The sequence below is a fragment of the Nicotiana attenuata genome, unplaced genomic scaffold (assembly GCF_001879085.1).
Source record: "Nicotiana attenuata strain UT unplaced genomic scaffold, NIATTr2, whole genome shotgun sequence".
Lineage (NCBI taxonomy): Eukaryota > Viridiplantae > Streptophyta > Magnoliopsida > Solanales > Solanaceae > Nicotiana > Nicotiana attenuata.
The window spans coordinates 53,864-72,155 of record NW_017672714.1 but is presented as its reverse complement, the minus strand read 5'-3'; the positions used below and the strand labels follow the sequence as shown (position 1 = coordinate 72,155).

At 38.4% G+C, this 18,292-nt stretch overlaps 1 protein-coding gene across 2 annotated transcripts; it reads left to right on the top strand.

Annotated features, from left to right (window-relative positions):
- The first annotated feature begins 12,548 nt into the window (after positions 1-12,548).
- On the top strand, positions 12,549-17,465 carry LOC109214241 (ataxin-10-like). Of its 2 annotated transcripts, XM_019378135.1 has the most exons (4): positions 12,550-12,755; positions 13,535-13,663; positions 15,512-16,121; positions 16,222-17,465. In XM_019378135.1, exons 3-4 carry the CDS (start codon positions 15,515-15,517, stop codon positions 17,097-17,099), a joined length of 1,485 nt encoding a protein of 494 aa, XP_019233680.1. In that variant the 5' UTR covers positions 12,550-12,755; positions 13,535-13,663; positions 15,512-15,514; the 3' UTR covers positions 17,100-17,465. The 2 variants fall into 2 exon arrangements, with proteins under 2 accessions (XP_019233681.1, XP_019233680.1); XM_019378136.1 differs by lacking the exon at positions 13,535-13,663 and having other exon boundaries at positions 12,549-12,755.
- Positions 17,466-18,292: the final 827 nt, after the last annotated feature.

The following is an 18,292-nucleotide window of genomic DNA, read 5'->3' as shown; positions in this document are numbered from 1 at the left end:
TATCATGAACGAATATCATACGATATTCAACTAAGCAAGACTATTAGGTATATTCCTATCCTAACCGCGAAATCTTTCCCTGAGCCACAGGTTCATAAACAAGCTCTCTCTAATTCTACTCTATTCTAAACACAGCTTTCCCAAGCATAGCATAGATAATAAATAGAACTCAACTGCTGGTCAGGCAATTAAGCAATTTTGCACAGAATTAGAGAAAAAACCAAAGAAGATAACTCAAATTAACGGTAATACAATTAATAAACTTCAATATTCATGACAATCACAACCTTAGAACGCAAAGTTTAGCTCTATATAGACATGATGGCAAACCAACAATTCATCCAAATAAGCGTAATGATTACTAAGTTTGATGGAAGAAAGATGGAATCTGATGAATTCCGGCCTCCACGACAGCTCAGTGCTCTCCCTAGGTCTAAGGTATGTTAAAAAGTCCCAAAAATAACGTTTTTACATGTATTTATACCAAGTAGGGTTGGGGCCCAGACGAAAACACCTTTTTCTGCGCGAACTGGGATAATAACTCTATAAAACTTGCACAGACCCGCCGCATGGGGCAATGAGCTAGGCTGGGAAGTAGTGGACTTTATCAGGGAGCGTGCAAAATCAACCAGCAGCAAAACTGGGCAGCCACCGCGGCCGTGGACTTTCTCAGAGTGAACCTTTATGCTTCATTTTTGAAGTCCAGACGTGGTTCTCGACCCCCGAACGCGATCCCGGCTTAATCCTTTAGGCTTTTACTCGGACTTCAAAGCTCCAAATAGCTCGAATTCGTTCCATAACATCTACATAGCTCGGAATCACTCCTACAAGGCATAAAACACGCAATTAGTGCAAAACACTAGCGATTAAAGCTCAAACTCAATTAAAGTGCAGTAAATTATAGTGCGATAAGCAACTAAAATACGACTAAAATACGTAATTATAGCCTACCATCATTACTCAAGAAGAAGAACAACTTCAAATGGGCCCCGGAATGTTAGCAGGCCTTAAGGGATTTGGAAAGGTACTTGTCAAGTCCTCCGTTATTATCAAAGCCGGAGGAATGCGAAAAATTATTGATCTATCTAGCGGTCTCGGAAGTAGCGGTAAGCCCCGATTTAGTCCATGAGGACGAAGGTACGTAATCTCCAATTTATTACGTTAGTAGAATTTTAGCGGGAGCCGAAACTCGCTACTTGTATTTGGAAAAGCTGGCCTTAGCCCTCGTAGTCGCTGCTCGAAAGCTTAGGCCTTATTTCCAATGTCATCCAATAGCGGTGGTAACCACCTTTCCCTTGCGGAATATCCTTCATAAACACAAACTTTCGGGTAGATTGGCCAAACGGGTCATCGAAATAAGTGAGTTTGACATAGAATATAAACCTAGGACTACGATTAAATCACAAGTTTTGGCTGACTTTGTGGCCAATTTCAATCCGAGATTGCTACCTCTGGCAACCAAAGAAGCTGTGATGGTGTCGAAATCAACATCGGGAGTTTGGACCCTATTTACGGACTAAGCCTCCAATGTAAAAAGATCCGGGCTTGGCATAGAATTAACCGCGCCTTCGAGAGAAACCCTAAGTCAAGCCATAAGAACAGTTCCTCTGACTAACAATGAAGCAGAGTATGAAGCTTTGATTGCAGGACTCGAATTGGCTTGAGGGCTAGATTCTGAGGTCATAGAAATCAAGTGCCACTCCTAGCTGATGGTGAATCAGGTCTACGGGATCTTTGAATCCAAAGAGGAATGCATGCAACAATACATAGCAAAGGTTCAAGCTCTGCTCACTCAGTTTTGGGAGTGGTCAATTACACATATCCCAAGGGAGGAAAATGCAGAAGCAGATGCGTTAGCTAACCTTATCTCATCAATGGAAATGAAGGGATCAGACTCTGGTACGGTCATTCAGCTTATACACTCGGTTCTGGACGCAGATAATTATTACGAGGTGAACGCGAATAATTTGGTCTGGGACTGGAGGAATGAGGTCATCGATTACATCGAGCATGCAAAGATGCTTGAAGATCCTAAGGCATCCTCGGCACTGCGCGCCAAAGCAGCACGATATAGCTTCAAAGGAGGCCAACGGTACAGGAAATATCTCCAAGGCCCGTTGCCTGATGCTTGGGAACCTCCGAAGCGAACTATGTTATGCGATAAGTCTACAAAGGAATCTGTGAAAATCATTCGGCCGCAGGTTCCTTGGTACTAAAGTTGGTAAGGGTAGGATATTACTGGCCCCGAATAGAGCAAGACACCAAAGCTTTTGTTCAAAAATACGATAAGTGTCAATGCTACGCACCATTAGTACATCAACCAGAAGAACCATTACACTCGATTTTGTCTCCATGGTCATTCATGAAACGGGGGATGGATATCGTTGGACCACTGTTGCTGGCCCCGGGAAAGGTAAGGTTTCTTTTGATTTTAACTGACTATTTCTCTTAGTGGGTTGAAGCAGGTCCTTATGAGAAGATCGGTGAATGCGAAGTGGTGGATTTCTTGTGGGAGAACAAAATTTGCATGTTTGGGATACCAAAAGAGATATCCTGCGACAACGGGCCACAATTTATAGGCGCAAAGGTCATGAAGTTCCTTGAAGACTTGAAAATCAAAAGGATCACATATTCGCCCTATCATCCGTGCGCATATGGAAAGCGGAGTCAACGAACAAAGTGATTATATAAAATCTCAAAAAAAGATTGGAAGCAGCTAAAGGAAGATGGCTTGAAGAACTACTCGGAGTACTTTGGGCGTACCGAACAATGGCCAAATCGAGCATATGAGAGACTCCTTTCTCCCTTGTGTACAGAGTAGAAGCCCTGATCCCGGTGGAAGTAGGAGAACCTACCCTGAGATATTTTCAGGCGAATGAAGAAGCAAACAACGAAGCAATGTTGGTCAATTTGGAACTTCCTGATAAACGCAGGGGCTTAGCGCATATAATGATGGCAACAGATTGCATCAGGTAGAGACCGAGAGAGTAACACTCCTCCTCCTTTGCGGGTCTTCTGAGGGGGCAACATAAGTTTGCCCCAAATTCCCATAAACCGGGGACTGGGGAGGGGAATATCCTCTTCTTGGACAGAGGCAGCCGGTGGAGATGATGTAGCAGTTGCTGGTGGAAGAGTTGGTGAAGAAGGAGATGAAGTTATGGCATTGAAGGATGAGAAGCAGCTGCGGAAAATACAGTGCTGGGTGTTAGTTGCTCATCAACCAAAGACGGCAGGGACCCCGTACTTAGCCTCATGGTACCGCGCGCAACGACTAGGATCGGGCAACTGGAGTTGGCATTCTCTACCATCTCAAACTCCCTCTAGAGAGCCGAGGCATCATCCTCGGGTGGTGTAACTAACTCAATAGGTTGACTATTTTGTTGAGCTGATAAGGATCGTTGTCTTCTATGTAGAGAAGACCCCTCATCACTAGCTTCTCCATCATTGTCAATAACCACAGTATCTATGGCCGGCTCGAGCGCGGCAATCGACACCACGACATTAAAAGACGATTCGGGCATGGTACTATTTGCCTTCTTATTCTTTCCCTCGGCCGGAGGAACGCCTTCTTTTTTGTTGCTTGTTCTCCGGCCGGGGACTCCGAGAAGAAACACTTGTATCGGAAGCAGGCCCAGAGATGTCAGTTCGAGTACGCGCCTCCTTAAGCAGCCTCGCTGCATCAGTAGGATCAGCCAAAACATCCTCCTCGGGGATGACAACCGAGCCTAAGGGTAGACCTGAATTTAGTAAAGAGGAAAAAAATTAATCAATCTCCTCACACAAAAAGCAAAGACGAGATAAGTCTAAGTTGCCATGATTTTTGGCCTTCCACCAGTATTTAAGGGCCAGTTCTTTCCACGTGCGGGTGTCCGGCGTAGTGATGTCCAAAATTTTCTAGACCCACTGGTCCAAGCCTTCAATCCTAGGTGGTACCCATCGAGTTGTTGAAATAGAAGAAAGAAGGAGGATCAATAAGGATATGCAAAGATCTTTAATGAAAGAAATATTAAACAGGGAACTTACGAGTGCGGTTCCACAATTCCGGAAAAGATGAAGCCGTTGCCGGAATGATATCATTGGTGGCAACAGCAACGGACTGTTCTATCCACCTACGGTCATTATCATCATCCATGCTAGATAGAAGAGCATGGTGGCCACGTTTGCTGAAGTTTACCATTCCCCCGCAGAAGATTTTGGGGGAATAAAGGTTCATCACATGAGCTAAGGATAGCTCATCTCTCATTTCTTGGAAAAAGCGCCGAAGACAAGCAATCGTCCTCCACACGGAAGGACTTACTTGTGCCAAACACACCTGGTAGCGGAAGCAGAACTCCACAATGACGGAGTCAAGCTCTCCACTCAAAGAAAAAGCTTCCAAAGTAAAGGGATACATGTAAAAGTATGTAAAACCCTCCTTGGGTAGGTTTACCCACTCCGCTAGATCAGGAGAAATAATGTCTAAATCCCGGTAGCGCCAATCTTCCTTCACAGCAAGAATACTAGAAGGACGGATGGATGGAAGAAGGGTATCTGCCAACGGGCCACGTACGAGGGTTAACAGAAGGAAACTTCTCTTCGAAATTTTGAGTGGTAACCAGGCTCTTTGGAACAATGGTACTCACCGTAGGAGGAATGGCATCATCAGCTCTACCCTTGTTCTTTTATGAACTGGGTTTTTGTCACGCCCCAACCTGGGAAGGCGTGGCTGGCACCCAGTGACGTACTAGCCTGAGCAAACCACTCTGTAACTCATTTGTTTTTCTTCTGTAACTATCATGGGCCAACATGGCCACAACTCATAATGTATAACTATAAGTGGGCGAACGCTGAATAAATGAACCATTGTTCTTAAAACATGAATACATATGGGCCGTCAAGGCCTTTTCCATATTGTACAAAATAAACCTCAGTCTACAAAGCTTCTAAGATTATTTGACATCAAATGGGACAGGGTACCGACCTACCCATAAGTCTGTAGCAAAACTCTGACACGATGACTTATAGACTCGGCTGCACTCCAAATGAGGTGGAGTCTTACCGATCCTTCGTTGAATGCTAACCTCGTCTACTATGAGGGTTCGTCAATCTAATTATCTACACCTGCAGGCATGAATGCAGCATCCCCAACAAAAGGACGTCAGTACAAATAATGTACCGAGTATGTAAGGCGGAACTGAAACATAATAATAAGTCAACATTAATTAAAGACATATAAGAATCAACTTGAATCTCTGAAGCGCCACCGTATATGCATACTTATTATACTTATATATATAATGCTTCTCTTTGAGACTATTATCCATATTGTATGATGCATGACTTCCCAACTGATCAGTGGTAACTGCCCGACCGGCCGTAGCGCGGTGGTAAATGCATGATTGCCCGACCGGCCGTAGCTCGATAGTAAATGTGTTAACTGCCCAACTGGCCGTAGCTCGGTGGTAAATGAATAACTGCCCGACCGGCTGCAGCTCGGTGGTAAATGAAGATGCATATTTGCCCAACCGGCCGTAGCACGGTGGTAAATGAAAATGCATGTATCACTATATTATAAACATTAAAATCTTTATCAAATACTTCAATAGAGACTTAGGAACATACTTACACATGCTTGAATATCACTTTACATGAATGAATAACATAGACATCCTTAACTGCTAAGAGTAGAACCACTTATGGAATAACATTACGTTTACGTATCGTTACTTGGATCATGCCAAAAGGAAAGAAGGGATAGCCTTAACATACCTGAGCCGATTCTCTTAACAATCCCCCTAACACTCGTCTTTTGTGATAAAACACGTGACGGCGGATCGAAGTAGGGAAAAATCCGTATGATATTCTTGACCACTCGAACCCGATGTCTAGCTTCCAAGTGAAAAGATTGTAAATGAAACAAAAAACCATTAAGGGCTTGTTCAGAATTAATAGATTTTCTGAATTTCTCGTGCTCCTGTCAAATAGAAAATAATGGAACCTGGGAAACTTTTTCTTGGGTCAACATTATAGATATTTTAGCTAAGAATATTAAAAAAAAAGCCGATGCTAGAAAATCCTTCCTTATATCAAATATATCTCCATTCCTTTCACACAAAAGAAAAAAGAGAGAGAGAAACTATACAGAGATCGATAAAACTTCTTCCTGCATGCACTTGACATTTTGCTTATTGGTTCTGTTATTGCAACTCAAGGTTTACAAACTTTTGGATCATAACAACAGCATTATTCCTTTTGATATCCACTCGATTTCCTATTATAACTTGGCCACATAACCCCCCTAAATATGCCACCTCATTAAGTGAGCTTAGGAGTCATATTTCCTAAGGCATTTGTTGCCAAATTTCTAACATCCCACGTTCCCTTATAATTATCCACAAATCTCACTTAAATATTTATCCACAAATTTCTAATTAATTTGATAATTTCCCACTCAAATCAATAATTAACCACATATCCACATAATTAAGAATTATCTCAAAGTACTTATAATACTACTCAATTTTAACACACTTTATACATCGTGCTATCATGATCATGTGGTACCTCGTATGACACTAGTTTATAAATATGGGGTATTGTAGCTTGGACCGTATTCTATCTCAAAATGTCAAACTTTAACCAACCTCATTTTCTTCAACTCGTTTACCCTCTCACCTTCACGACTTTACTTATCACTTGATATAAATATCATAAGCACTTATAACCTCAATATAATCTTGTCACTGAACTTATGTCAATTATCTTATGACAAATCCAACGTAGAAAAGTACGGGATGTAACAACTTTTTTGAAGAAGAGGCCATTTTTAATCAGATGAAGGTTTTTGTTTCTCTCTCGAATAAGGAAGCTAAGAAAAGATTAAAGATGAGTTGAGTAAAGAAAGTCTTAAAAAGTTTAGAATGTTAAGAAGTGTAAATAAAGGAAGTTAATGCGTACAAGTAAAGGTATAAACGGCTAAACTCGTGGCCATAATTACTTCGATAATCGATAAAAGTTATGCTAAATCATGGGATGACACGTGTTCGGGGCATCAAATGCGGAGGGACGTGCGTCTAATCAACCGTCAGAGACTATTCAGAGGGGATCAGTGAATTTTTCGCCAAAAAGAACGTTTCTACCAACTTCCCAGTGACACAAAGATATGTCATCAGAAAGTAGAGGGATTATCTGTATGGGGTAAAATATGCTATATCAAGTGACCGCATGAGAAGGTGACACGTGGAGTCAAAAATAGAGGATGACTGAAACCGAAGGCAACCATTTCGTCTGTTACCGGAATTAACGATACTCATAAAGATGAAATAAATATCTGTCACCCGGTAGCATTTATTGGAGAATATTGTAACAGCATTTAGTACACAGCCCGTTATGAAATAATATGGCATTCATGCCCTCCGTTACACATTCTTCAATGGCCCTCACAATTGACAATAAAGATGGGCTTGATCCTAGGACCTTGTTCCCTAGGTGTAGCTATAAATAGTGAGCTTTACTATCATTTTGAAGGACTGTCTGAAAAAACATACACTACATTCTGGTAAAAGCTTAATACTATTTTATCTTATTGTTTCTCGATTTCATTGTTGTTGCACCCGGAAGCCTAGCTCCCGGAGTTATTATTGTTGTTATTTTGTCTATATTTCAAGGCTAAGTATTTTGTTTTGATCTCGTTCGTCTACTATTTTAGGATCAAATTAAATCACTTGTCTATAAACCACGTATAAATTTAACTGTACCATTTTACGAGTAAACACTTGGCTTGATTTTGGCTCTGTATTGCCGTCCGCATTTCAATTATATGAGCCACCCATATTCCTGTACTTCTTCATTGTTTCTTTATCAGTTTGCTTGGCTTCATTTTACTCAGCAATCTCTCTCTTTTCTTTGGCTCTTTCTCTACCATTTTGCACAGGGGTGGACGTTCGGTACTCGGTACGATATTTGAAAATTGTGGTTTGATACTTCGATATTTGATATATCAAGTGTGCATATTAAATACCGTACCAAAGTAGTTCGATATCTTCTTATTTGGTTCGGTTCGATTTCAATACGGTTTAGTATCGTACCATGTCTTTGTGAACTAAACAGTGCTGAACTACTGAATTCTAATTCATTAGAAAATTTCTAATTTCGTGATAATGAGTACATCAGCAACAAAATGTGAGCAGTACCGTTACTTCTTCTAATAATTTCAAATAGAAATCACTACATGAGCATAAGAATAGAATGTGAGTAGTTTCTTTACTTCTAATAATTTATAATAAATCACATCATTAGAAAATTTCTAATAAAGTGATAAATGAGCATAACAGCAACAGATGTGAGAAGTCCCTTTACTTTTCTTATAATAATTTCTAATGTTAGGTTGGGGCGTTGGGCTTAGTTTTAGTGGGCTACTGGCTAAGTGTAAGAACTAGGGGTGTACAAAGGAAATCGACAAACCGCACCAAACTGATAATCCGAGTCAAACCGAGAAAAAAAATCCGACTATGGTTTGGTTTGATTTGATTTGGTATTAGAAAAAACGACCATAATTGGTTTGGTTTGGTTTTAACTAAAATAAGTCAAACCGAAACCAAACCAACCCGACATGACATGTATACAAGTTTTAATATTATTTTATACATAAAAATAACAATTGTAATGTAATTTATAAATATTTTTTAAACTTTTTCATAGTTCTCTCTTTTAATGTATTATTTCAAGCTTGGTGTCACGACCCTAAAATCGACCCGGTCGTGATGGCGCCTATCGTGAAACTAGGCCAGCCGACACAAACCCAAAACCAACCAGAAAATCATATTAAGTCCAATTAAGTCATTAATTAACTAATATCCCATAGTATAAGTTTAAATAACCAGTCCGGAAGAAAATAGCACAAGCTCGACATCGGGGTGTCACCAGTCATGAGCAACTACAAAATCCGTCTAAGTACAAGGAAGGCTAACATAGTCCAAAAATAGAAAATACTAAGACAGTCTGAATAAGCTAAGAAGGAGAGCGCAGGGCTGCGAACGCCAAGCAACTACCTTGCCAACTCCGGAGACCCGCTGGAAGACTGATCATCACTCACTATCACATCCCGAGACTCCCGGATCTGCAAACAAGGTGTAGGGAGTAATGTGAGTACGCCAACTCAGTAAGTAATAAAAGTAAAAGCAGCTGAGCAGTAAGAAAATAGGTAATCTCACGTCATAGCACTACAACAAATACAATACATTTCCAAAACAGTCTAGAAATCAAATATATCGTAAAAATAACTCAGTTTCAGTAAAACCCTTTTCTTTCAAAATATCTCTCAATAGTTTTACAAGTGAATAAAACAATGAGAAAAATGATAGAACGTAAACAGCCCCTCGGGCAAAACATGTACCATAAACCGCCCCTCGGGCATAATATCAACAGAACTAGCCCCTCGGGCTACCTCACAATCGCTCATAATCAGCCCCGTGGGCAAAAACATGAAACAACAACAGCCCCTCGGAAAATATCACATCACTCACACTGGGTACCCGCGCTCACTGGGGGTGTACAGACTCCGGAGGGGCTCCTACAGCCCAAGCGCTATCACAAGCCATCTCATGGCATAATAAATCAGGCCCTCGGCCTCTCATATATCACAAATCAGTACAACCTGCTGCGGCGCGCAGCCCGATCCCATGATACCCTCACAACACAGGCCCTCGGCCTCACTTAGTCAGAACTCACTCAAGCCCCTCGGGCTAACAGTAAAAACAGATACTCGGCTCAAAATATCATTTATAAAACCGAAAGGAGTAAATAAAAACCGAGTAATGACATCAATAAAAGCACAGCATGACTGAGTGTAAATATTACCAAAAACAGTGAGGAAACAGTAGTAAAAAGCCCCTAAGGGTCCAAACAGTCGGCACAAGGCCCAAACACGGCATTCAGCCCCAAACATAGTAATACTTTCCAAAATATAATAATATCAAACAGTGTCCAATTAAATACGCGGCTTAATAGTCGTACGGGATAGACCATAACATCAAAATAGTCTAAAGGAACAAAGCCCACGCAAAAATATTCAAATTACATCGAAAATCCCGAAATTGGCCAAACCCGACCCCCAGGTCCACGTCTCGGAATTCGATAAAAATCACATAATAAGAATCCTCATCCTTCCACGAGTCCATACATATCAAGAATATCAAAATCAGACCTCAAATGGCCCCTCAAATCCCCAATTTAAACTCTCCAACTCCAAGCCCTAATTCCCCAATTTCAGTTCTTAAATACCACAAATTTCATGTCTAATTAGTTAGAAATTACCATAGAATCGAGTATTGAGTTCAAAAACCTTACCTCCAGATGTTTCCCTTCGAATCCCTCTTCAATACCTCTCAAAAAGCTTCAAAACCGTTCAAAAATGGTGAGAAATGGACAAAAAATCGCGAAGATGGGTTTTTATACATTCTGCCCAGGTATTATTTTCCTCTTCGCGAACACGGTAGCTCCCTCGAGTTCGCGAAGCACAAGCTTCATCAGACTAATATTCCCTTCTTCGCGAACGCGAAAACCAAACAGCTGACCCTACGCGAACGCGGAACGCTCCTCGCGAATGCGTAGCTTTAACTCATGAACCTTCGCGAACGCAGGACCTACATCGCGAACCTGAAGAACAAACCAGCTGCCTCTCTCAACAACCCTTCGCGAACGCGAGAGCCCTCTCGCAAACGCGAAGAAGGATTCTCTATAACAAAAACACCAGCAATTCAGCCAACTTTCCAAGTCCTAAAATGATCCGTTAGCCACCCGAAACTCACCCGAGGCCCTCGAGACCTCAACCAAACATGCCAACACATCCCATAACATCATTCAAACTTGTTCCAACCTTCGGAACGCTCCAAACAACATCAAAACATCAAATTACCATCGGATTCAAGCCTAAGAATTTCGAATCTTTCGAATTCCGCAAACGATCAAAAAGTCTATCAAACCTCACCCCGAATGACCTGAAATTTTGCACACACGTCACAAATGACACAACGGACCTACTCCAATCTTCAGAATTTCATTCCGACCCCGATATCAAAATTTCCACTGCCGACCGGAAAATGACAAATTTCCAATTTCGCCAATTCAAGCCTAAATCTACCACGGACCTCCAAAATACATTCCGATCACGCTCCTAAGTCCCAAATCACCTAACGAAGCTATCCGAACCATTGGAATTCATATCTGAGACCTTTTTCGCATAAGTCAACATCCGGTTGACTTTTCCAACTTAAGCTTACTCAAAAGAGACTAAGTGTCTCATACCTCTCCAAAACCATTCCGAACCCGAACCAACCAACCCGATACCACATAATACAGTTGAACAAGACATAAAGAAGCAGAAATGGGGGGAAACGGAGCGGTAACTCATGAAACGACCGGCCGGGTCATTACACTTGGACTTATAATTTTTGAATGATCAAATATGTTTTATAGTCCATAAAAATTAGCAACTCAAATAAAGCCCAAAGCCAACTCAAATCAATACTAATTCTAACAAAAAAAAAAATTCAATCAACACTAGGAATGACAATAGTATTGAATTTTTTTTTTTAGTTTTTCATTGGTTTAGATAGTGAAAATGCATAACTTACTTTCAATATTATTTAGTCATGTAATTAATACTTAGTACTTATTAGTCGTACTTATTTTAAAATGACTTAGTACTTTTAGATTATGTTTGTTTTTATTATGGCTTATTAATCAGCAATATTTATTTTATGTGATTTGTTGAGTATTTTAGTATAATCATGCATGACTCATCTCACATTATTTTATATTATTTTATTGAGTAACATCTTATATAGTTTTATCCTACTAGGACCTAAGAAATATTAGAGCACAAATTATATATTTTTATGCTATGAAGATTTTGTTGAAAAAAATCTAAAAAATTCGAGAAAAATCGAGATTGAAAATCCGATTTTTTTTTGGTTTGGTTTAGTTTATATATTTAAAAATCCAATACAATAACAACCTGGCCTATGTACACCCCTAGTAAAAACTAACAAGTTAGAAATTTTGGGCTGAAAATTGATAACTTGGGTTGGGCAGTGAAGGAAGGTGTATTTAAATAATTCGGTACTGAAATATCGAAACCTCAATACCGAGGACCGTACCGAAATACCGAATAACTGAAAAACCTATACCGAAGTAGTATCGAAATACCGAATAAACCAATACCGAAATACCGAATTAGTTCGGTCCGATTCTTAATTCGATTTTTTCGCTTTTATGCCCACCCCTAATTTTGCATTCTCCTTATTTTTTAAAGCTCATAAATCTGAAATCGAGTAAATTAAGTAAGAATCCGTTGAATTTTACTTAAAGACGGTAAAAGTATAAGTAAAAAGTATTGATATGTTATCATGCGTCAAAACTCTTGTTAAGATTCTTTTTGGGAGTATAGCATAATATTTTCAAAAATTATTTTCCATTAGATGTCCAAAATTTATGATTTTAGGGAGGAGTAACACGAAATAGTATTAACATAAATCAAAATAAATCACATGCATATTCATCAACCTTGCCGGAAAATACTTGAAGCGACATCATAGGTTAAATATGATAATACTGATAAGTTAAAGTATCGGAACTGAGATAAGCTATAATTTTGAGTGACCAAATCATATAAACATAAGACTTACCATTAGACATTATGGGATCAAAAAAATCCGAAAAATCGAACCTGACAGAATTAATTGGGATTTTTCAAGAAAGCACCAACTTCTTCTCAGGTATGCAACGACTACTCTCTCTTCTTGGCCCTTGCTCTGTATTTTTATTTACTCGCTGCAGCTTTCTTCTCCTGTTGCTTTTCCCCAAACTCTTTTTCCCGTTGAATCTCTTGCCGAGATTGATTTTGTCTTGTGATTGTTTATTTCTGAGATGAGAAGCCGTTGAATGCTACTTCTAAAGGGAATTTGGGAGAGCTAGGGTTTTAAAGTTTTGAATTTTGACAGTTTATTGAATTTGTGCATATATTATGTTTGAGAAAATGCTTGCCCGAGTTCAATTAAGCTGGGGTTGTGTGAACTTAAGTTCTGACTGACTGGTGTATATTTTTGGTTAGACTTTAAACCTAAAACATTTAGCTTCAGTAAACTACGTGCAGCATACAGTGGTTTCCTATGATATATGTGTAGTGGGGCTATATTCTCTTTCAAGCGTCCCTTGACTGTATGCTACAAAATATGGTCAATGAAAAATCTCAGTAACAGAACTTATGCCACAAAATATGATTAATGAAAAATATACAAACAGGTGACCTGAATTTAAAGAGCAATATGGTTGCTAAATCGTCATGCCGGGTGGAAGGTTAAATAATTAGAAAAAAATTATAATTCAATGAAGCTCGCTACGAAGCTCTTACAACTTGAACAAGAAAAAGAAAGGGTTGTTAACTGAGGCAAAATATCTAACCACATATTCCAGTTGAATTTTAAATAACACATAAAGCATGAATTCAAAAGAATGTACATTGATGGCTTTTTTACATGGCTTACTTGTTTGGCAGAAAGAACTTCAAGTTATCCAAATTTCATGGTCACCTTCTCAAAAGTTTCAAGATCAGCCCTCTCAACCTGGCATAAAATATGAAGTTGCAGAATAAGGTAGATGACATTTGAATCAAATTAAAGAAGAGGTATGAACATGCAATACCTGGATTTATGAATATTCAATACCTTAATTGTAGAGCGAACTCAACTCAACTTGAACAAACATAAAATATTAGAATCAAAATCAACCTAAGTACGATATATCATTCAGTGAAAGTGTTATGAATTTTTTCTAACACTTATTTATTTAAGCCAAGATTCATCTATCGTTTATTTTATTATCTACTAATTGAGATAATGTACTAGTCCCTTTTAGGGTTTTAGCTATTAGGAGTTGTGATGAGATTCATATGAACTGCAGAGGGTCTGAAAAAGATTTCCTCATTCTTTGATCTGTCTGAACAAGAACCGCTCGATTTTTCTGATATCTTTATTTGGTATATGATTATTTTTTTGAAATTGGAACTTCTAAAGGATGGTTTTGAATTTTGATTTCTTTCTGGGCCCTTATCGTTTGTCCCTCTTTAAATTTCAAACTGCTAATACCTTTGAATGTGTTCTTTTGTTGCAGAAATATGACTTTCTCTTTTTCCATAACTTTCTGGTTCACTTTTATTTATCGCAATAACTGCTACCACTTCGTTGTGGTTGAGTATTCTGTTACATCGAATTGATATGTTCTTGAAACTTAAGGTTCTACATTGGTACTTATCTTATCTTCTCTTCTTCTTTTTTCCATGTTAGGTGCCTGTTTTTCGCTGCATTAAGATTCTAAGTATAGCTTTTGTAACCAACTAACCATTTCTTCCATTCGATAGAATTTCTCAAGTTTGAGAATGAATAAAAGGGTTATTCTTTTCTTGCCACTCTTAGGCTTTTGAAGTAAAACTGGACTTGGTCAAAAACATTTTCTGCCCATTTTTAGTTGAGATAATTAAAATAATTAAAGAAAAGATGTCATTCCAAATTAAGGTATAATTCTGAATATGTCAAATAGAATAAATGAGCATTAAGATAGAAAATCTTTCCTTCAGCATATCTATGAGCTTTTTGTAAGTGTTCAGTGCAAGGGTCTTGTTAGTTCACCTATTAAAGGTGACATATGTTGGTGCATTAAGGATGAGCAAGAAAGATGCCTCCTTTACTTTAATTACACAAGCTCCTTAAACAAAGAACTTGCAGGCATAAGCAAAAAAGTTCTAGTCGGAAAAAAATTTGTGAAGATTTCCATAAGGCTTGATTGTCTTGATCAGCTCTTGAGATTTTTAGCTCAGAAACAAAAGACAGTAGAAGGGAAAGTGGGGCTAATTGATTTGTTTTCTTTAAAGGAAATATTGGGAAGTTACTTAGTATGTTTTTCTTTCTTACCTCAGAATGAGGTAAAGTGATTTTCTTCATGCTTTTATCCAATTCTGGAGAAGATGTTTTACTTTTTTACTTAAAGTAACGGTTCGTCCTGAAGAACTAAATTTTCCAAAGTTCACTCTTGTAAAACATTCTTGTTTTGATTGTACTTGCACAATACATTCCGGAATACCCTTAGAAATAGCATTGCTTCTAGATATGACTTTCTTCAAATCTAGAAGAAGAAATGCAGCTAAACCTTCATTACTTTTCATTTCATATTCCAATGGCTTACCTATTCAATGATAAAATCCTTTTTTTTCTCGCATGCATTTAGCTAATTCTATTTATGCCTTGTGTGGGTTTTGTGGTCTTATTCATTTGATTCTGTTTATACTAATTTTGTAGCTTTTGTAGTCTTGTTTTTTTTTTTCCTTCCTATGGCAGATATGAAATGATATGTATTTTGTTGGGATAAAGACTTAAATATGGTCTTTTTTTGTCCAAAGTCCTCGAGAAGGCAATTGAGAAAGTTGTTTGAACTTACTGACCCTTCATTCATTTGATTATTTTTCTACTCTCCTTGTTAGGTTATGGATGATAAATCTGTACCAGAGCTTTCTGTCCCCGAAAATGTTACCAAAACATTATTTCTTGTGTCAAACTCAGCTTCGTTAGAAAAGGCACTTGAGAAGCTGATAGAAATTGCCAAAGTTCCTGATAGAAGGTTTGATCTGTCCACTAAGAATGTTGTCACCGCTGTCCTCCAACTCTGTCGGTCTCTGTCATCTCCCTCTTGGCGTTACCTCCTTTTATTGTCTCTTAAGGCACTTAGAAACATGTGTGCTGGGGAGATAAGAAATCAAAATGCCTTTCTTGAACAAAGAGGAGTTGAAACAGTCATGGATGTTATTACCTCTGTAGGACTTACTATTGATCCTGATTGTGAGATTATCCGAGTGGGGCTGCAACTTCTGGGAAACTACTCAGTAGTTGGGAGAGAACATCAATGTGATGTGTGGTACCAATTGTTTCCTCATAGTTTCTTGAAGATTGCTGGAGTTAGAAGCAGAGAAATATGTGATCCTCTATGTATGGTCATTTACACTTGCTGTGAAGGTACTGATGGACTGCTAACAGAATTAAGTTCGGAGCAAGGGTTGCCGATTCTTAAAGAAATCATATGTACTTCATCAGCCGGTAAATGCCAGTGAATATTGTCACTCTAATGTATCCCAAAAAAATATGTTTTTCTTATTTGGTATCCATGATTGGTTTATGGTTTCATACCCTTTTGCAGTTGGTCTCAGAGAAGATTGGTTGAAGTTGCTTCTTTCAAAAATTTGCATCGAAGGCTCCTACTTTTCATCAATTTTCTTCAAGTTACATTCACATCCTTGTGTTGAGAACAATGATATTATTACAAATTTAGCTTACCAATTTGTTAGTGAGCAAGCTCATCTGTTGAGTATCCTTTCAGAAATCTTGAATGAGCAATTAGAGCATATTGTTGTTTCACATGTTTTTGCTTTAAGTATCTTTGGGATATTGAAGAGTGCTGCAGTGGTTGTTGACTTTTCTAACAGAGGGAAAGATGATCTTCCGACGGGGTCTGCTCCTATTGATGTTCTAGGATACTCACTCGTGATCTTGAGAGATATTTGCGCTTGTGGTCACCTGACAAGCTCTAAGGAGGAAGGTCCTAAGGATGTCGTGGATATATTAGTTTCCTCTGGGCTTATTGAACTTCTTTTGGACTTACTTCGAAATCTTGAACCTCCAACAACAATTAGGAAAGCAATGACACAGGATCAGGTCAAGGAGGCGACAGCATCTTCGTCATTGAGGGGTTGTCCTTACAAAGGTTTCCGGAGAGATATTGTTGCCGTCCTTGGAAACTGTGCTTATAGGAGAAGGCACATCCAAGATGAGATTAGAGATAAAAATGGGATCCTTTTACTGCTACAACAATGTGTTACAGATGATGATAATCCTTTCTTAAGGGAGTGGGGAATCTGGTGCGTGCGAAACCTATTGGAAGGAAATGCAGAAAACCAAGGGGTTGTTGCTGATTTAGAGCTTCAAGGAACTGCAGATGTTCCGGAACTTGCTCGACTTGGGCTTCAAGTAGAAGTTGACCCCAAAACTAGACGTGCAAAGCTAGTAAACGTCACGTGATATGTTAACAGATGAAAGTGAGAATAGTTAAACTCGGGAGTTGGCAAACCGATTGACATGTTCAGGGATGTGCCATAAGAGGTATAATGCATGACTTCATTTTATGTTATGTTACCTAGTCATAGAAGAAGAAAAATCAATACAAAATGTCTTCTGGAGGATTTTTAATTTATTGCTGTGTATTAGTAGCGAATATTGAACCAAAAGATCTATGCCTAGAGTGTAAGATGCTTATGAGGATTGATTATTAAATTTTTCGCCAGGTCAAATTATGAGTGTTTCCAGTTGTGCTTTTTAACTGAAAGGACATTCGTGCATTGTTCATTGTATCAGTAAGCATGAAGTAAGAGAAGTAATTGACTCGAACTGTCTTAGGTTATTTCTCTCCATTTGATTCTATTAGTATTTATGTTCTCAATGCTCTGTGTTTTAACCCTTTGGTCACCTTTTGGCTGTCGAAAAGGCAAAAGAAAAATGTCAAAATATATTCTCTCCGTCCTATAATTTGTTTTTTTGGTCTTATATATAGTTCGTTTTTCAAAACTCAATTTCAGAGAAACATGATTTGGTGATGTCTTTAATTAATTAAAACCTCTTTGAAAATGAAAATAAACGTAAATCTCATTGATTCGCAAGATATTTAGATGTCTATCCTCTTCAATGGAAAATGTTTTGTCCAACATTTGTTCCACCATTATAAACCTAGCTAATCTACGTGGTAGATGGATTTAGGGTTTGAAGCTTATGAGTTCAAGATTTTTAATTTTTTTAAGTTATTATTCGATTAATAATTTATACATATATATTTTTAACAAATACAAAATTTGAACCGAAGATATTGGATTTGATCGAATCCATAACCTAAACTCTAGCTCTGCTCATGTCTCACCATGAATGGCGATCTCCCTTGGAGAAAATTGACCAAACTATCCTTAGTAAACGCAATTATGCTATTACATGTTAAGGTCAATTTGGTAACTAGACGGTGGCAATTTCTGTTTCTGATTTTTTTTAAATAATTTAATAATTGCTAATTAACATTTTTGTATCGTCATATTATACACCCAGTTGTTTAGTGGGGTTCCGGTCAAAAATATACGCCTGGTAGACAGGGACCAGCACAACAAGCTCATGATATGATTGACACTGTAATTTTGTTCTTTTCTCAAAGGAAAAATTAAATAAAATAAAAT